The following is a 21,153-nucleotide window of genomic DNA, read 5'->3' as shown; positions in this document are numbered from 1 at the left end:
TCATTATTAATATTTAAGATGATGTTCAAAGGGGTGTCTCAGTGTATGCCCACTGTGGATGTGCTTTACTTTGGTCTATTCAACCCCTTCCATTACTCTCCTTACCCCTTTACCTCCCACCCCATTTTCAACAGCTTTCAATACATATCCTTTATATCCTCTACCATCACATCTTATAGTATGCAATATTGCTGATGCTCTATCATTTTCTTTTCCTTTCCCACTTTCCCTTAGTTCCATAGAGTAGTTCCACTATTACAAACATGTTCTATATTTGAGTTTGTATATAATCATGCTTATTTTGTGTGTATGTTTATGTTTGGATCTATCTTCCACATATGAGAGAAAACATGCAGCTTTTTTACATAACACTCACTGTACCCTGGTTGAAAAATCTGCTGCCCAAGTAGGTATGGGATAATTCTGACATTCAGATGGTCCCCAACTTAAAACTGCCCAACCTAGGGAGACTTTACAATGGTGCAAAAGTGAAGTGCATTCAGTGCAAACTAGTTTTGAATTTGGACCTTTTCCTGGGCTAGCTGTCACATGAAACCTTCATGATACTGGCCCATAGCAGTAAGCCACAGCTTCCTGCCAGCAATGATCATGAGGGTGAACAGTTGACACACTACCGAGCATTGAGTGGCCAGCATTTTGTGGATAAATGTATTCAATAAATCACATGAGATATTCAAAACTTATCACAAGATGTGTTAGATGATCTTGTGTTCTGACCTTGTGTAAGGTGGGTTAGGTAGTTAAATCATTTCCGATGGGTTTGTTAAGATGTAACCCCATTATAAGTCAAGAACAGCTGTATACTGGAACTAAGCAAGCCAATGGATGGCCAAGATTCTCTGGAACACTGAAATAACACCAAACTGACTCATTTGTACAAGAAGTGCTGTTAGAGACTTTCAGGTGTGCACATTTACAAAGTTCATTATATGCAGCACTATGTGTAAGCAGTGTTTTACTAAAATAACACTGATTCATTCACTTAACTACTACTGTTAGAAACAACTTTTACATGAATCCATGAGTACATCAGATAGATTTTGAAGAGGGACTTTCTACAAAAATACTTGAGTCAGAACTATCTCAGGCTACAGGATGTGACAGGCAGGAGGATTCTATACAGGTATGACTAAATATATGCAACAGAAAGAGCATTAGGTCAAAAACTTCCTTCAAAGATATACAAATGTTTATTTAAGCACAGAAATGTGCTTAAAACTCACTAGTCATCAGAAAGTACAAATCAAAACCTCTTCTGACCCACTAAGGTGGCTAAGTCAAAAAGTGCTGGCAATGATATGGAAAAATTGGAACCTGCCACCATTGCTGGTGGGATTGTAAAATGATACAGCTAAGAATTGCAAGTCTGGCAGCTCTGCAATAGGTTCAATGGCTATAGCATGACCCAATCCTATGCTTAATGTATATCATGTAATGTATTTAACTAGATTGAAAACATTTGTCAAAAACTTGCACATCAGTGTCCATAGCAGCATTGTTCCTAATAGCCCCTTGAATGAAAAACAAATGTCGAAATGACAAATGAACACAGTGGAGTATTTGGTAATAATGAAATACTGATAAAAGACAAGGATAAAACTCAAAAAACTACTCACAAAAGGGTATGTGATTCACTTATATAAAATGCCCAAAATAGTAAGCATTTAGAAATAGAAGTAGTGTTTGGTGACTGCACAAAGGCTTGGGGAGAGAATGACTAACGGATTCAGGATTTTTTTGGAGTGATGGAAATGTTCTGGAATTAGTGGTGACTGGTTTCACAAATCGAATATATGAAAAGCCACAGAAATGTATACTTTTTTAAAAAGTTAAATTTTGTTAAATTATTAAAGCTGTTACAGAAAATTCTGTGGTGATACTATGTGTATTTTTTAGTTCAAAGTAGAACAAGTAGACTGAGTCAAGTAATAGGTTTAACAGACTCCCTTTTCCAAAGTTTTCTTTGCTAATGTCAAAAAAACTGGGTAGAACTGAAAGAAAGACTTCATTGAACAACGGTTTTATAAACCTTTATTGGAAAGGCTACAAAGTTTATATTGCCACTGCATTGCTTATGCTTGAAGTGTTGTGGGAGAAGTAACCTTGAATATAAAACTACTATAATGTTGAATCTTGCCCAGGCTTTGTTGCAAAGTATTTTTTGTACAATGGAGGTAGAATGCACAGGGCAGTTAATTTAAACCTCACAGGCCTTGATTAATGTCAGGAGATCTTTCTCCATTTAAGTTAACAGACCTAGATGGCATAATACATTTTAAAACTTAGTTTCTGTTTTCCCCATTTGTCCCTTTACGCCTGTAAAAGATAAATCTGGTGTCTCTTCCCTCAAGTAATCATGTTCTAAAAACATCTACTCCATGAGTGATAAGGTAGTAATTGGAAGATGGAAAGATAAGGAATACATCCTTTCATAGTAGTTTTATCTGATTTTTTTTCCAATGCCAACCTAAGAGTTATGCTATTCTATGAAACACTATAGAAAATCAAATAATCAATGCTTCCAATTTTAAATATTCAACTGAATGGAGACAGAGCATTCTTTAACTTAACATTTAATGTTAAAACAGCATTTTAATAGGTTCTATGCAAACATGGTTCTATTACTGTTTTTGCTGTTACCTTATTTTAAAAAAGAGGGGTGAAAGATGCAAAGGCCTAGGCTAGCCCAACTAATTAACTTAGGTGTTATACAACAGATGTCCCTGACTCTACCACACATCAACTGTAAAACCTATTCCAACCAACCTTTGTTTTTTAGAACTACAAAATGGGTAGGAGCTGAGGAATAAGCTTCAAGTCAGTGGGTTTTTAAGGGCTGTTTAAAAACAGGACTAAAGATACATTCTTGCTTAAGGATACATTTTACAATTTAAAATGTTCTTCCTTCTAGAAATGTGACACAGACTAATTTACACCAACTGCTTTTTATTATCAAGTTTCAGAAACCTTTCACAAGATGGTTTAAAAAAAAAACCAAAAACAAAAAACTTTACAACCACTGCTAATGTAATTTTTTCCATTGTTCCCAGTCAGCTCCAAACCCATCATGTGCAAAGCCCATTTTTCCATGCATCTAAATGATAGACACAGGCTATGAAATTCTTTATTCTATTTGTAGCAGCTTATACAGGTGCAGCCAAACACAAAGGTTCAGGACAAATTGTACAAACTTTACAATGTGGGATCTGAATTTAAAACATGAAACATAAAATCTACACAAAACTGATAAAAATCAAGCACAGATACTAGGACTGAAACTTAAAAACCCATGGGTGAAAGGGAGTCTTGTTTCCTTTCAAGTGCTTTATTCTGCTACAGAACAGTCAAAATGAAGATGTAAAGCTTTGTGGTTAGTTTTAAATTATACACTCTGTAGATACTATACCAATTTTAAAAGTTACACTTAGACCAACAGATGTCCATCAGTTCATCTGAATTGATCTGACACTCCAACAGCTGGATCGCTGACAACAAATCAGGCAAATGTGGAAAGAAAATCCACCTGTGCAATTTGTCTGCAGTTTACTGATGGGCACACTGGACTCCAGGTCCATGATGGCTGCTGCTTTCTTCATCAGAACTATCATTATAGGCTTCCCGCCGCTGACCACCTCCTGAGCCTCGAGTGTTATCAAATTCTTGAAGCTCTACCTCCTCTGTTTCTCCAATTACATTAGGAACTTCTGGTCTGGATGGCAGAAGATCTTCTAATTCCTTCATTAAATCAGACAAAACTGGGATTAGCTGTAATATTTTCATCAACTTCCCTTTTGATGTAGTTCAAGCATATGCTTCTTTGAGAGTTAAAACAGGAAAGTGACTGATCTGGTCTTTGCAATTTAATGACCACAAACTGATGACCCACAGGCCAAATCTGCAGATGTATTTTGTGCAATCCATTTATTAATTAAAAACAAAAGAAATGGAATTAATTGCCAACATTTAAACAGTGGAAAATTTCACAGCAGACATGCCTTCCTGCATCTCTGACGCAGAGTATTGGGCTAGGGGTAGGTTGCCCTCTTCACAAAGGATCTACTCTTTAGGACTCCCACCACCACATTCTCAGCCTGCTTTACTTCTTTCACAATTCCTTTGCTTAGCCCCATAAACATTTATGTCAGCAACCCTCATTTTCCTACCAACCAGGAAAACCTGTCGATCATGCAAATATTAAAGTATAACTTAGGCCAGGTGCCAGTGTCTCAAGATTGTAATCCTACCTACTTAGGAGGCTGCAATCAGGAGGATCACAGTTTGAGGTCAGCCCAGGCAAATAGTAATACCCCATTCTCCAAAATAACCAGAGCAAAATGAACTGGAGATATGGCTCGAACAGCAGAGCACCTGCTTTGCAAGTGTGAAACCCTGAGTTCAAACCCCAGTCCCACCAAACAAAAAATAACTCCCCCTCCCCCCACCCAAAGTAAAATTTTGCTCACGGTGGCCCATGCCTGTAATCCCAGCACTTGGGAGGTATAGGCAGAAAGGTTGCATTCAAGACCCTGTCTCAAAAATTCCAACCAAACAAAAAGAATTTAAATTTTAAATTTTGTGATCTAATCTTAGTACCAAAACCAAACTGAAGGTGACAAAGTAACATGATTAAGGAAGTTCAAGTTGTTTAGCACTTGGAAGGCTAAGCTGAAGGCCAACCTGGGTTACTCAGTGAAACCCTGACTCAAAAACAAAAAGTTAACATTGCTTAAATTCAAAGAACACTTACAGAAAGTTTGTCTGGGTTGATCCAGTTGTTTTCAGGAAACTGCACATCAAACTTTATGTAAAGATCACCTTTTTCAAAGGGATTACGATACTGAGGCATTCCTTCACCTCTAACTACACGAACACAGCCTATTATTTAAGTAAAGAGGAAATGGTGTAAGATTAACCCAAGAAAGGTGTTCAATAATATTTGAGAAGAATATAAAAAATTACAAATTGTCAGTACATGGAAACCTGGATCAAATAAAATCAGTATTTACCTGGTTCGATTACTTTGCCAGGGGGGTATTTTACCACAATTTGACGCCCGTCAAGGTGCTTGAATGTGAACTGAAAGCCACATAAAGCTTCAACAAGTCCTATCTTATATGTCATGTGCAAATCATTCCCATCTCTCTGGAACACCTATAAACAAAGCACACCAGGAAGCACATGTTAAAAAAATCATGGAGCCATACCTTGTTGTATATTCCTTCAATCAATTTCAAAACCTCAGGCTGATAGAATGGCTCAAATGGTAGAGCACCTGCAAGGCCCCGAGTTCAACCTCCAGTACCACAAAAACAAACCTTAATTCTACATTAACTGCAAAAACCAAACTGCTACTTTTCCTAATTTCCTAGATTTATATTAGGAAAGTTAGCTATTCCCAAGTAGTACATTACAAACTTCTATTAGGAAGGCCCTGGCATTTTGAAAACACTGGCCTAAGAACAGAGCTGAGACTCCAAAAGCCAGCAGTAGGTTTACTTTAAATTATGGTCTACTTTCTAATTCTATCCCTGGGCAGAAAGGTACATAGAAAGTATTCCCCTGACATAATTCTTACAAAGGAAGGAGAAGGTCTAAGATCAATGTCAAAATAGTCAGTAAGGCTCAGCCAGTGAAAGCAAAGGCTTCAATCTATGCTTCACACATATACAAACAAGTTCTACCTCACTTAAAGTTCAAAACTTACTTAGATGAATGTAAACTAAATAGCAAATGCTAAAAGCTGGTTTATTTAATCTCATACTATAAGCCAGGGAATTAGGTAATGCAAAGGATAAGCACAAAGAATGGTTCTGAGCTTTCAATAGAAAAAATAAATCCAATTTCACATACTCAACTTGTACTTTTTACTTTGAAGAATAAGCAAACATCTATACAAACATTTTCTTTTTTGGAGGCACTGGGGTTTGAACTCAGGGCTTTGTGCTTGCTAGACAAGTGCTTTCCCACTTGAGACACACCTTCAGTCCCACACAAATATCTATACTTAACTTTTCAAACAAAATTAACTACAGAGGAAGGTCACTTACACTTTTCTCAATACAAGTATCTCTGTTACCTGAGTCCTGCCTAAGTGACCTAGCTGAATTCTATCTCACCTCTTCTCATCTCTGAGGACAGGAGGCCTAAAAGCCAAAAGTCCCTAATCAGATAGACTAGGTAAATCTGTAGATGGATGCCAGACAGGCAGACAGACCTCTAACCTCATTATCCCACTGCATGCTAAACGACAACATCCCCCCAGTGCTTATGAGTTAACAATTGCCATGGCGACAACTGGAACCACATAGTAAAAAGAGGTGGCAAACAAATTAGTGGAAAATCTATATATATTCCTATCTCTTGCCTTTATTTCTTTTACTCTCTCTTTAACCCTTAAGGATTGAGAAGTTGACAGGCCAGTTATCTCCCACTTCTCCTATTCTAGGCTCAGATGGTAGAGCACCTGCTTAGCAAGCAGGAAGCTCTGAGTTCAAACTCTAGTACTAGTGCAGGTGGCTCACACCTGTAATCGTAGCTACTTAGGGAGGCTGAGATCTGGGGACTGAGGTTCAAGGTGAGCCTGAGCAAACAGTTCTTGAAACCCCCATCTCTCAAAAAAATAACCAGGGCAAAATGGACTGGAGGTGTAGCTCAAATGGTAGAGTGCCTGCCCTGAGTTCAAACTCTAGTAATACACAAAAAAATTTGATAAAGCGGGGGGACAAACAAACAAACCCATACTGCCAAAAACCAAAACCAAAAAGAATCTTGGCTGGTTCATTAAAGAAAATCTGAAAGAAAAGCTCTTTTCTGAAATTATTCTAAACTTATCATGACATAAACTTATCATCTTAAGCAGTGATTCTCTTGAGTGTGGTCTGTACTAACAGCCTCAATAGCACTAGGAAATGTGTTAGGAATACACGTTCTCAGGTCCCATTCTATACTTAACTGCCAGAAACAATGGAGGCGTTGTTAACCAGCAAACTATAGTTTTGAATTTTTTCTGTTTGCTTTGTTTGTTTGGGTTTGAACCAAGGACCTTGTACTTTCTAGGCAAGCACCCTACCACTTTAGCCTCACCCCTAAGCCCTGTTTTTTTTGTTTGTTTGTTTTTTGGTGGTACTGAGGTTTGAACTCACAGCTTTGCACTTGCCAGGGAGGTGTTCCACCACTTGTGCCAGCCACCTCTAGCCATAAAACTAAAGTTTTTAACAAGCTCTCTAGAGGATTCTAATGTCATGCTGAAGTTTGAGAATCAATGAATGTATATTATCAATGCTCACTTACTCAAGTATTCCTCACAGTGGGATCAGTAAAGCTTCTTTCAAGAGTAACTTTTCAATGCTGTTAAAATGTTAATATACTGGAAAATACCAAAAATATTCCAAGAATGACCTTTTGCCATATAGTCTTTAGCTAAAGCTGTATTAGATATAAGGACAAGAAAGGGATCCCTATTGTAGCATAGGAGAGTTCAATTTAAAGTGATTTCAATAAAAAATATCAGGGTTTTTCCTGTTTGGTGAGGATAGAGGAGGACTTGACGAGTTGATGTTAAAAGTTTAAGACATAAACAAGCAAAAATGCCCAATTTTTTCCCCTATTGTCAGAGAATTTTTGAAAATGAAGATTAATGAGAAACTACCAAGTACCACATAATAAAACATTTAAAACTCATAATAACTTCTGAAAAGTAAAAATACAGATTACAGAAGGCCTAACATCATCAGATACTGTGGTTCTGTTCTATACAAATGCATTATGAGACCCAAACTACTGAGATAAACAGACACACACACACACACACACACACACGTAGTACAAGTGAATACATATGGCATAGTCTTCTCCAAACTGAATTTTTTTTTTAACAACCAGAATATTTATACTGTCTTAGTCACAGCATCCATCCTAGTCTCAGTAAAGCCTGAATAACTTTAGCATAAGTGTTGGGGGAGCCAAAAACAAAGTATAAGGTTTTTCTTGAACACACACAGATAGCTCTATGTTCTAGTTCAAACTATTCTAGTTTTCTTCAGAAGACTCAGAACATTTTCAGCAATATAAGTTAACTAAGATGCCTAAATCTCATCTTCAGCTTAAATTACTGGCCATGATGAAATCAGAAGAAACTAGAGAAACTTCCTTTCTAACCTTCCTATCTACTTTCTACCCTAGGCTATACATGCTGTCTGTTGGCATTTCTATGCAATTTCCATGGCTAACATCTAACATCTAACATCATTCTAAGAAGTGATTTACTTCCTAAACACCTCAAACTTTCATGAAAGCAGCTTATTCATAACTTCATGTGATTTTATAATGATCCTCCTGAGGGGGCAATATCTTTGGTAAGCAAAGCTCACATAGGCCAAAGGTAGCAAATGGAAGTTAAGAACTTAAGTCCCTTGCCTTCAAATCCCAATTTAATTATTTAACAATATTAAAGACTAAAACTTAAGGGTAAAAAAAGTTTCACCATTAGTTTGACATTTCCTAAACTGAAAAAATATCTTCTCCTCTCCTCCAAATAAGTGTCCTTCTTAACTTCCTCATGTATCCTTAAGCTGCTGCACTGCTGGACATTTGGTAACTAACCTCAAATTGCTCCAATGATTCTACCAATAAAAATTACCCTAGTGATGTCTGTGCCATTATCTTCACCAAAGGTGACTATAAACATCTCAATTACTTGGCTATCTTTCTAGCTTTCTGCCTCTCACACCTTGTATGGTATTGTGCAAAAAAAGCAAGACTGAATAAACGAGGGAGTAGCTAAAATGCTACCAAACAGAATCTTATAGGAGTGACAAATTCAACCTATTAAGACCCTAGAAATAACTCAATCTATAAGAATTCTAGGAACTATTCTATTTTCCAGCCATCTATGAGACTTGCCATCTGTAGATCTGGCAATAATCCAGAAAAAAACAAAATGCATAGTAACCTTATAGTTTTGCTGCAACATGACATCTGACTAGTATATCCCGGATAGTCCAGGGAAGCAAGTCACAACCTTGTGAGGGAATATAACCAAATTTCCACACTCTGCTTCTCAGTATTGCCCTTGTTGTTTCTAGTGAATTCTTTTTTTTGGGGGGTGGGGAGTGGTGGTACTGGGGCTTGAACTCAGGGCCTACACCTTGAGCCACTCCACCAGCCTCTTTTATTTCTTTTGTGATGGGCTTTTTCAAGATAGGATCACTTGGACTATTTGCCATCTCTCAAGCTATTTGCCCCAGCTGGCTTGGAACTGCAATCCTGATCTCTGCCTCCTGAGTAGCTAGGATTACAGGCATGTGCCACCAGTGCCCGACTCAACTGGATTCTTAAAGTGGTTAAAATTTTCTTTTTTTAATTTTAAAATTAAAGTTATTTGAAGAAATGACCACCACGACTGGACAAATGGCTCAAGTGATAGAGCACCTGCCTAGCAAGCAGCCTAAAGTTTGATACCCATACCATCAAAAAAGGAGGGGAGGGAAGAGAAGAGAACATTAACAACATTTTAAGCACAGTGAAACCCCAACTACTTGGGAGGCAGCAATAAAAAAACTAAAGAACTGGAGGCTGGCTCAAGTGGTAGAGCACTTGAGGCCCTGAGTTCAGTCAGTCTCTAGTACCACAAACAAAAAGTAAATGCAAATTTTCAGAGGAACTCTTGAATAAATATGATCAGGACAAGGCCAGAACCCTGTCAAATGCTTTCACACACAGGGACCTGGGTTATTACTAAAGGGGTGTTTTATATATAAATAGCTCCAGATATACTCTTTAGGAATAAAGGCCTACAGTAAGACATTAAAAATGATAGGTGAGCCAGACATAGTGGTTCATGGCTATAATCCCAGCAGTCGGGAGAATTAATTGAGGCCAGTGATGCATAGTGAAACCCTGTCTCAGAAAAAGAAACAAAAAAAAGTGTAAGTAAACATATGCAGTGTATAATAAAAACAGCATACACTAGACCACACTGCTGCCAAGTTCATTTTGTCTTGCACATAAGAAACAGATATGATACATATTCAATCAGAAACTTTTAAATCAATACCTTTTAAAATCCCAGAATCTTTTCAAGGAAAACTCACCCGGCTACCCAGTAATACAATAAAAAAAAAAATCAACAGTGCAGTACTGAGGACTTATCCCTGTCTAGTTATCATTCATCAAAGGAGGTCCACAGTGGAATAAACTGCCTGAGAACATGTGACTCAAGGTCCTTATTTTCACAAAGGAAACCAAGGTGCAGAGATTATAGGATTATTTATGGGTAAAGTACTAGTCTATAGCCAAGGCAAGGCTAAAGCTAATTCCTACAGTGCTTCTGATTGCGCCTGTCATGTTGGTCTTACACAAGTTAGTTCTTGTGTGTAAGTCGTGATCAGCAACTGAACTGAACCTTAATTCAGTCAGGCTCCCTTAACAACTTCATCTATGTTCAGTGCTATTCTAGCATATCCAAATAGATCAATTTCTCACAAGCAAGACCAAATTCTGAATAAAACCAAATGCAAAATAATAATAACTTAATAATAAAAAGGAAATTACCTCATGTTCTTTCTCCTGTAGCAAAAGAACAATATCTCCTGGTTCCACTCCTGGGGCTTGGTCTGCTTCCCCAGTGAATGTAATTCTCTGTCCATGTTTCATGCCTTTGTCTACATGAACTTCAAGAATCTTGACTTCTTTAATCACCTTCTTCCCTTCACATTTTTTACAGCGGTCCTTCTCATTAATTACCTCTCCTGCAAAGAGAGCTCATTATATGTAGGCCTATATAGTACTGTATTACATAGTACCCAAAAAAAGGGCCGGTGGAGTGGCTCAAGTGGTAGAATGTCTGCCTATCAAGTATGAGGCCCTGAGTTCAAACTCAAGTATTTTGGGGGGAGGGGTGCACAGATAACTAGTGGTCACACAATAGGGCATTGCAGATACAAAATATTTCTATCACCACAGAAAGAAATTCCACCAGAGCTAGAGCTGTAGCTCAGTGGTAAAGTGTTTGTCTAGCACGTGTGAGGCCCAGCACCACCAAAACAAACCTATCGAACAGTACTGTTCTAGAAGAGGTATCCCACAGGCCAAATTGGGAAAGATACTTATTTTTATAAATAAAATCTTATTAGAGCACAGCAATGCCCATTTGTAATATACTCTGTGTAGCTATACAGAGGTGAGTAGTTCTGACAGAAACTACTTGGCTTACAAAGCTTGAAATAGTTACTTCTGTGAACACCTTTAATCCTCTATCAACAAAAGCTAACGAAGTTTATAGTAAAATCCTTCACTTAAAAAAAATCCTCCACTTAGGAATAGCTAAACATCTCATTACTTAGCAAATACAGTCTTTTAAAATACAAAGGGATAAATAATCAGCCTGCTCATCTTTTTTGGAATTAAAGACTAACCTAACCCAGGGATGGAAGTGTAGATCAGCGCACGCTGAGCATGAGCCAGGCTGGGCTCAATCTCCACCATCACCAGCCTCCCCACCCTCCCCCACAAAAAAACCCAAAACACAAAACAAAAAAAAACCCTCAAAACTAACATACCTTCTCCATTACAGTCAGAGCACACAGACTGCATCTGTTGTACCATTCCTGGAGCCAGCTGTCTGATCATGATGCGTACACCTCGACCCCGACAAGCACTACACTTCTGAACAGCTCCAGACTTTCCACCTTGGCTAAAGCAAGCAAAAATACAAATTACATTTTGCCCACAGATCATTCTAATAAGCCACAACAAATGGAACTGTACTTTCCATTTTCAATCCCCACATAACTAACATTTAAACTGACTTTTAGAGCTTTCAGAAAATGTTCTATAGGGTAGCAAGTTTTAAGTCACAATTTTTAACTGGAATAGTGCACACCAAGGGGCAGACAAAAATATACTGTATAAGCCAGAACACATACTTACCCACTGCATGCACTACAGAGTACATTCTTGCTAAGTTGTAGTTTGGTTGTCTTGCCATTGTATAGATCTTCTAAAGATACTCTGGAGAGGAAAGGATCAGGTTCAACCAAATTTTCCCAAACTTCTTAAATACAAAGTATAAATAGTGGATACAGCAAATACCACTGTAACTCTTTAAAACAAGTAATTCAAGAGTCCACATTAAATCAACTGTCTGAAGTTTCACATCCGTGGCTCAAACTTGCAGTACAATTTTATGACTAAGGACAACATAAATGACGGTCAAAGACAGAATGTATAGCACCTGGTAACAATTTGCTGTGGCATAGATTTTTTTTTTTGGTGGTACTTGTGCTTGCTAGGCAGGCATGCTACCATTTGAGCCACTACACCAGCCTATGTGGCACAATTTTTGATACAGTTGATGACTACATAGCATCATCTTTTTTTGACCTTGGAAACAAACCCTTCACTTAACTGAAACCTAATCCTAATCACAATTATCCCCATTTGACATGATAAAATTGAGGCAGTGAAAGATCAAAGTCACATAAGCATTTGCCTCCAGAGTTGGAGCTAGACTACAAGGCTGTGCTCTCTCCTTGAACAATTAGAAAGGCTACAAAGTTACATTATATCTTAAGGAAGGCACTTAGATTGCATGTCTCCAAAACAAGAAAAGGGTGACCACATCTACACTGTGACAGAAGGAAGGAAAGAACATGTAAAACATGTTTTCAACAGAGACCCTCCAAGTTTTAGTTTCTACAGAGTCCACCAAATTATAACCAATATACAAAGGAACCTGCGACCAAATACTGAATAAAAAGCCTATTATCCAAACTCAAGTTGTATACACTAAATGTGTACAGCTTTTTGTATGTCAATCAAACCTCAATCAAGTGCTAGATAAAAACATGTAACTGATAAAACTCAACTCACTTTTATTCATAATAGCATATTTTAATTACAGAACCAATTTCCAAACCAGTGTCAAAAAGAAAACAAACCAACCAAAATCCAACAAACCAACTTGTGGTGGTGCATGCCTATAATTCTAGCTACTCCCAGCTACTTGGGAGGCAGGAGGAGGATCATGAGTTCAAGACTAATCATAGGTAAAGTTAAGGAGACCCTATTTCAAAAATAAAATAAAAACAAAAAGACTGGGGGTATGGCTCAAGCATCAGAGAGCCTGCTTAAGCAAGCAAGCATGAAACCCTCAGTTCAAACCCTAGGACCATACCCCCACCCAAAAAAACTCCAAGTATTACCAACAGTGCATTTAGTAATTTTACTCGTTTTTAAATCTCCTTTATTTTTGCACAGCTGAGGATGAACCCAGAGTCACATGCATGCTACGCCCTATGTACCACTGTGTTATATCCCTAGTCTCTACCTAAACCTCTTTTTAATAGTGAAGGCTTAATTTTAAAACCATGGGAGTTGGACTGGGAATGTAGCTCAGTGTTTTAAGTGTTTGCTTAACATGCATAATAGGCCCTGGGTTTGATTCCTAGTACCAAAAGAAAAAAACAAAAACAATACATGAATGAAATCATGGGAGTTAAAAGAACAAAGAAATAGTTATTTTACTTAATTTTTTTTGATAGCACTGGGGTTTGAACACAGGGCCTCATGTTTGCTAGGCAGGTGCTCTACCCCTTGAGCCACTCTACCAGCCAAGAAATAGTTATTTTACAAGGCACCTATACAATTTTGTAGTATTCAAATTTTTCTCAAAATTCTTATTTTTAAGCTAAAACCTTTACATATTGTAATTCGTATAAAACTAATACACTTATGGACAAAACATTACCAACAACACCTGCAAATAATGATGTATCTCCATCCGAACCTTAGACAAAAATCACTTTGATGCATCTTTTTATACTCCTGGTGAGAATCTCGTAACAAAAAGACCATGTAGGTCTTTCCCCCCCCATATGTCAAATTACATATAGTATGCAAAACTACTATTCTACAAGCCAAAAAATTTAAACAAATATGGCCAGTGAAGGAAAACTATGAGTAATGGTCTGAAAAAACTGGCACTCTCCAGTGGGACCTCATTTGACACAATCCCTCTACCAGGAAATTTAGCTTTTTCTATCAGCCTCAAAACACTGCTGCTTGCCTGGGAATCTCTGCCAAATAGAAACAAAGCTGTAAAGACAGACCGCAACACTATTTACACACTTACACACTTACACACACACACAGCCAAGACCCTATATAAAAGGTAAATTAAAGACATCATGAAATGGAGTACTATAAAGCCACCCAAAAGGAAATGTTTGTACAATTTAAATAATGCTAGAATAAAATAGCAGAAGAAACACATTTAACACGCAGTATAAATTAAAAACAAACAAAAAACCACAGCTGGGCTCTGGTGGCTCATGTGTGTAATCCTAACTATTCAGGAGGCAGAGATCAGAAGGATCGATGTTCAAAGCCAGTCCCTTGCAAACAGTTCGAGACCCTGTCTTGAAAACCCCATCACAAAAAAGGGCTGGTGGAGTGGCTCAAGTTGTAGGCTCTAAGTTCAAGCCCCAGTACCACAAAACAACAACATGAAAAAAAAACCCACATAGAACCAGAGTACATTAAGCAATCTTAAGTCTATTTACCCTTTTTTTTGGTGTTTGGGTGGGTCTGTTTACTTTTTAGACCATTTCTGTATCAAAGAAAAATATGAAAGAACAAACACAACATTGCTCAAATATTACTCTTGGAATGGCATCCAAATGATTTCTGAAAATAAAGTCTTCTAAAATACACACAAATACAAGAATGAGACCTAAGGTAATCGATTACACATAAATCCCCCCCCCCCAATTGGCTCAAATGCTACACTGAATAGAAAAAATTTTTTTAAAGAAACTTTTTTTTTTTGTGATGCTGGGGATTAAACCCAAGGCCTTGTACATGCTAGGCAAGTGCTCTACCACTGAGCCACATCCTCAGCCCTGAAATATTTTAAACAAACACTTGAACTTCAGTTTCTGGCATTTGCTAGTAAAACTGTATAGTTCATTAAAAAATTAACAGGGTAAAAGACCTCACAACTTTTGCAAAGTGAAATTGCTATTTTCAGGTTGCAGAGGGTTTGCAGATTCCCAGTCTAAGATCAAGGTCAACATCATTCATATGCTGGCAGGTTAATGACAGGCTGGAACCAGTAAGCTCTATGAAAACCATTTTAGGAAAGTTTGCACTGAGGATCAAGTAATGAGTGGCCTTAACATGTAAAAAAAACTAGGCAGTTACTTTATAAGTTTTGAAATAAAAAGTAACTTGGAAGTAGTTAAGTACTTCAAAGAAAACAAGTTGTGGGTTTTTTTTTTTTTTTTTTTTTTGGTGGTACTGGGTTTGAACTCAGAGCCTCCACTGTGAGCCACTCCCACCAGTCCTTTTTTGAGATAGGGTCTTCTCCAGGGCTGGCTCTGAATCATGATCCTCCTGAACTCTGCCTCCTGAATAGCTAGAATCACAGGTGTGAACCACTGGCACCTGGAAAGAAAATAATCTTTACACTTGAAATCTTACATAATAACAAGTAGCCTCAGCAGCACATGAAAAAAACCATCTTCCTACTCCATAAACATCACCATTCTTTAAGATTTGAAGCAAAATACAAACATCCAATTACCAAATTCACTTATAGATACCTAATGAACACAGTAAAACAAGACTCTTATTTCCTGATGAAAGACAGAATATTAAATAATGTTCTTCTGAGTATTATATTGGAAAAAATAATTTTTTTAAAAAAAGAAAACACGGTATTTACTTCAGTGGATGCATCATGTCTTCTCCTCTTCTTCTGCCATTTCGACTTCTACTCTGATTGCCCATGAAGCCGAACAATCCTCCACCAAAAATGTGAGAGAAAATATCATCCATGCCACCACTTCCACCACTACCTTCCCGAAGACCTTGTTCTCCATATCTGTCATATAACTCCCGCTTCTCTGGATTTGATAATACTTCATATGCAAAACTTATTTCTTTAAACTATAAAGAAAAAGTACAAGTTATGACAATTGGATTTTCAAATATTAGAATAGAGAAAAACTACAGAACCCGGATATCACTTAATTCCAATAAAAGATGCAAGTTACGTTTGGTTTAATTCTGGTTCTATTTACCACGCATTACTGCTCAGAGTACTCAGATTCCCATTACAAAACTGAAATATTCTTAACATAAAAGTATGGCTCTGTGGGCGTTAGGTAGATTTTTCCCTATAATTTTCCTGTTTTCAAGGAGGGGTAATATAAGTTTAAAACCAAAATCTCAGGAATACAAAAAGTTTCAAATAACTTACTTTGTCTCCAGCATTTGGATTCTTATCAGGATGGTATTCCTTGGCTAACTTTCTGTACGCCTTTAAAAAAAAATTTAAAGGAAGGGTTATATATACATCAAAGGTTTACAGTAATATCCACTTTTCTGAGAATGTTCTAAAGTCATACATAACCTTCCAAAAATATCAGGATTGCTTGACATTTTCCATCTTGCTATTTACTTTCTCATGTACTTTTAACAAAGTAGCTCTTATAATAGTTGAAAATATAACGAAGTAAAAACAAACAACAATGACACAAAGACAAAATACTGACACATTATTCTACTCTTTACTATTGTCCTTGGCCAGTAACGAGACCAGGAAGACACCAGTAACCTAATGAACTCAAGATTTGTTTAGCTTTACAGACACCCAAGCATTACTATAAACTAAGGGCAGAATCTCTGCCCACGATGGCTTCTGATTTTCCTCTATCTGTAGTATCAGGACAATCCTAGGTGGTGTGGTGACGTGTTTTACCTGCATTCTGTGGAATAACAGGGGTGGTATACAGTGACCTCGATGTTAGGTATTGAGATTGCACACACTTTCAATTAGGAGGTTTGAACATACAGCATTTAAGTCTTCATTCACACAGACTCATGAATTATATAACACCGACTAGCATTTCCGGTAAGGTAACAGGAAGTCCATTTTACTCCCGACTCTACCGGTCCCACTACTTAGGAGCGTTCTCATTTTTCTCATCTTAGAAATCCGGGTCGCATACCCCTAGGGCCGGGAAGACCCGAGGGGCTTAATTAAATGCCTCAAGTGCTTTGAAATCCTGCGATGGAAGATTCTGTAGCACTGCTCGGACGACAATGAAACCGTTTATTTTTAGCCGGCTAAGGTGTTTGGCTGGGACCCACGGCGTATTCCTGAAGCCAGCACAGGAATTAGATCACCTGCCCGCAGAACAATGCATGCAAACACAGACCCACGCTTCCTCTGGCTCTATGGAGAGGGAGGAAGAGGGAGGAGTTCCGGGGGCCGGCGACCACGGCTCCCAGGAAACAGACCCTGCCGTCCGGAGGCAGCTGGCGGGAGCAGCCTCAACCCTCCCGCGGCGCCCCGGAGCCGGCGCCTGAGTCCACGGCGCGGACAGCCTCTCTCCGGGACCGGGAGGTCCGGGAACCACGGTCCAACCTGTTTTTCCGGGGTGGTGACCTCGGCGCGAGGAGGGCCGGACCGGCTGCCGCCTCCCGGGAGCGCCCGACCTCGGGCGCTTGTCGGGTGAGGGAGGAAGGAAGGGTTTTCATCGTGTTTGCGCAGAAGTGGGTTTTATTTGCTGCATCTGCGGGCGGGCCAAAAGGCCCAAGGTCAGCCGAGGCCGGAGTGCGCGGCCCACCAAGCGGCCGGTCCCGCCAACGCCGCCACCCCCCAGACCGGGCTCACTGTGGCCGGCATTGGCTCGCGGGCCGCCCCGTAGCGCGGCCTGGCCGACCCGGCCGCGCAGGCCCCGCGACCCACACACCCTGCCCAGCCTGCCAGCTCCGGATACCTTCTTCAGCTCGTTCTCGCTTGCGCCGGGAGGGACGCCCAGGATATCGTACAGCTTCGTGTCGGCCACGTTCGCCATGGCGGCCTGCCGAGCAGCGCTCAGGGAGGAAAGCGGCGGAGCTGACGGAGCAGAGCAGGGGCCACAAGCGGTGTCGGCAGCGGCGCAGGCCGAGGGAGACAGCGAGGGGGAAGCGGGGGCGGGGCTGAACTTTGACCCGGCGCACGGCGTGCCGTGACGCCGCCGCGGAGAGCCCTCCCCCGGGCGTTCTGGGACGGCGGTTGGGTTCTGGGTGGTGGAGAGTAGCAGGTGAGGTCACTTCTCCTTAGGTTCTAAGCCCCAGGGCGGGTCCCACTGAGGAAACGAGGAAGAACTCGGCCCGCGTTCTTCAGGACTTAGCGGGGTCGCGCGTTTAGCACCGCCTTGAGCGTGGACGGAGTGAAGAGGCCGGCGCCCTACCCTTGGTTATCCTCGAGTCGGGCTCCCGCAGGAGGCTCCAAGCTCGCAGAAGCCGAGGCGCCGCCTGCCCTCTGGGTCTGGTTCCCGTGGGGCTTAGGATGAAAAGCAGCACGTGGGGTGTGTGAGTGTGTGTGTTCTTATATTACGGGAATTCTCAAACATTCCCCGATGTGGTGTGTTACACCCCTCGACTATAGCCAGTACATTTTTACCAGTTTGTTTCCTGTTTAACTCCCCTCCCCCATAGCTGTAGTGCTCTAAGGGAAACCATCTCATTTATAAATATCTTAAGTCTTTCTAACAGACGACTTTTACAGACATCACATTTAATAAAAGTTAACAATTCCCAGCACGGCGCGAGTGGCTCACGCCTGTAATACTAGCTACTTGGGAGGCTGAGGCCAGCCGGGAGACCCCATCTCCAAAATAACCAGAGCAAAGTGGACTGGAAGTGTGTGGCTCAAGTGATAGAGTGCAAGCTTTGCAATTGCGAAGATATTACTACTTCAAATCCCAGTCCCATTAAAATATATATAGGTATCTAGATAGATGTGTGTATTAACAGTTCCCTAAACTAGTTCCCACTCCATGCTCTGATTTTTCCCAGTCGTGGTCTTTTACAGTTGGTTTGCCGCATCCAAATGCAAACCAAGGTCAGCCTGGTCCGCTTGGATCACGTATTTAAGTCTCTTACTTGAGAACTTTAAAATTAGCCAATCCCCAGAGGTCTTGATGGCATAGGGCACTGGCAGCGTGCTGGGTCACCTGGTGGTTGGTGCCCGTCGGTGTACATCAGTAGTTTAGCTCAGAAAATGTTTGCTGTGCATCTGCCACGTGCTAAGATGTTCAGCTTGTCTTCAAACCATGCTCAGTTTACAGATAGTAAAATAACACTTTCTGGTATGTTGAAACCTGAGCTAGCAGCAAAGACTTCAGCATAAGCTTGTCACTAGGTATACTCTTTCTTCCTTGACATTCCCCCTGACCTAGTTGTGAAGGGCCTTGACTGCCATGCCAAGGATTTTGAAATTTAGCTTCAAACCTCTTGGGAGTCTGATGAGAAGTTAGGTTGTTCCTTCCATCAGTGGAAATGCTACTTCCTCTGTGAAGTTTTCCTTGATTCTACAACCTGGTAAACACTGCTATCTCATTGAAGTTTCCACTACCCTTGGTTTTTGCTTTTTGTGGACAGTATGACGTTGGCTTGAATGCTGTTCTTGTAATGTGAGTCTGAATTCTTAATAGACTGTAGGTTTCTTTGGCGAGATTTGGTGTTCAAAAGCAGCCAGTGTCTGGGTTTGAATGCAGTAAAGACCCCAATAATTCAAATGCTTGGATTCCATTACCATTTAAATGCTGATGGTCTTTCTCCATGCACTGCTATGAAATACTATTTCTCCACTTCTTTTTCACAAATGAGGCAGCATAAAGTTGTGGTGTAGATTGGTAACCTGGCCATGTCTTTTTATGTGACATTTAACAAGTTTCTTAACTTTTCCGAGGCTATTTCTTTAGTGTAAAATGGGATTTACATTTTGTTTAAAAGAACTGCGCAGTATCTGGATAAATTCCCTCCTTAGCTCTAAGTTCTAACACTTAGCTGGTACCATAGTTCCTATTTCTAAATTTTGCTTTCATTTCCAATATTTTATACATTTCTGAGTGCTAATTGTAGTCAGCATTGGACAGGTTATTTCAGAACAGCTCTGTGTTTCAGTTGACATACACTTTTTCCTCCCCCTGTCATCACAGACTTGAGTTAAATCTGTCAGTGTGCACATTGTGACATTTCAGCCACTGACTGAGGTACCTCATTTATCTTGGCTCCATTATTTAGCCTAATGCCATAAAAGAGAAAAGATCTTTATCTTATTTCATATCTCAGGCACCATAAACTGCTGAGTCACAGTGCATCTGAGCTGTTCTCCTCACTATGCAAATTATTTAAAGTTTGAGCCTGGAATGATTTCATATATCTACCAGATTTTCGTTGCTCAATTCCTTTATTTTGGTTCAATGTGTTTGTCAGACTAGGTGGGTTGAGGTGAGGAAGAGTGGGGAAGTAATTATGAATTTTTGAAGGGCATACCTACTGTTCACAAATAGTTGAGTACAAAAACATATAATCCATTACTTTAGACAATCCAGTATATATCATTCAGGCAGCTCAGAAAGTACTTTTGCTTTCAGCACTAGTTTTGAACATATAGAACAGAAGTTGCAAGTTAGAAATATTTTTCAGGGGTACAGAAGAAGGTGCTAATGGTTCTTGTTTTGAGTTATCAGGACTACAAAATTAATGATTGATGGTACTCTGGGAAGAAAAACTTGTGGGGTTTGGATCACTAGATAATCTCTAAATTATTGGCAATACCTAAGCTAGATTATTTATCAAAGGAGCAGCAGGATTGTATATGGTATTCCAGCTCCATCACTACCTTTCAAATCCTGAGGTGGCAGGATTTCTTTCTTTTTTTTTTTTTTTTTTTTTTCTTTCCTTCAGTACTGGGGTTTGAACTCATGGCCTACACCTTGAGCCACTCCATCAGCCCCTTTTTGTGTTTTTTTTTTTTCAAGATAGGCTTTTCTTTCTTTTTCGTTTTTCTAGATAGGATTTGCTATGTAGTTCAAGCTGGCCTGGAACTCAGGATTCTCCTGCTTCAGCCTCCTGAATGCTCAAGTTACAGGTGTACACCACTGTGCCTGGTTCAGTTTTCATGTATCATCGCAATGGTATAGTAAGTGGAAAAGCTGACTGGGTAAGTTTAACTATGTAACTATTTGTATGGAGGAAAAACGATAGAGAAGATGCCATCTATATATTCATTCAACAAGTATGTATTTATTGTTCAGTACAGGGGATATAGCCATAAACAAAACAAAATTCCTC

At 39.6% G+C, this 21,153-nt stretch overlaps 1 protein-coding gene across 1 annotated transcript; it reads right to left on the bottom strand.

The window, feature by feature from the left end:
* Nucleotides 1-2,035: 2,035 nt before the first annotated feature.
* Dnaja2 (DnaJ heat shock protein family (Hsp40) member A2) lies at nucleotides 2,036-18,009 on the bottom strand. The gene is made up of 9 exons (XM_020179760.2): nucleotides 17,808-18,009; nucleotides 16,283-16,342; nucleotides 15,746-15,969; nucleotides 11,950-12,030; nucleotides 11,580-11,713; nucleotides 10,573-10,769; nucleotides 5,028-5,172; nucleotides 4,769-4,896; nucleotides 2,036-3,756 (listed from the first exon to the last, which is right to left on the bottom strand). The coding sequence occupies exons 1-9, from the start codon at nucleotides 17,883-17,885 to the stop codon at nucleotides 3,565-3,567; spliced, it is 1,239 nt and encodes a 412-aa protein (XP_020035349.1). The 5' UTR covers nucleotides 17,886-18,009; the 3' UTR covers nucleotides 2,036-3,564.
* Nucleotides 18,010-21,153: the final 3,144 nt, after the last annotated feature.

This window comes from Castor canadensis, chromosome 15 (assembly GCF_047511655.1).
Source record: "Castor canadensis chromosome 15, mCasCan1.hap1v2, whole genome shotgun sequence".
NCBI lineage: Eukaryota > Metazoa > Chordata > Mammalia > Rodentia > Castoridae > Castor > Castor canadensis.
Note: the sequence above shows the minus strand (reverse complement) of the source record. Positions and strands in the feature narration are given on the sequence as shown.

What these genes read in the sequence shown, in the direction of transcription:
- Dnaja2 (XM_020179760.2), bottom strand. Translation starts at nt 17,885, where the DNA reads ATGGCGAACGTGGCCGACACGAAGCTGTACGATATCCTGGGCGTCCCT. An exon ending in GCGAGAACGAGCTGAAGAAG is followed by an intron (nt 16,343 to 17,807) that starts GTATCCGGAGCT and finishes TTTTTTTTAAAG; the next exon opens with GCGTACAGAAAGTTAGCCAA. An exon ending in TACAGGAGAAAGAACATGAG is followed by an intron (nt 5,173 to 10,572) that starts GTAATTTCCTTT and finishes CTTTGTTTATAG; the next exon opens with GTGTTCCAGAGAGATGGGAA.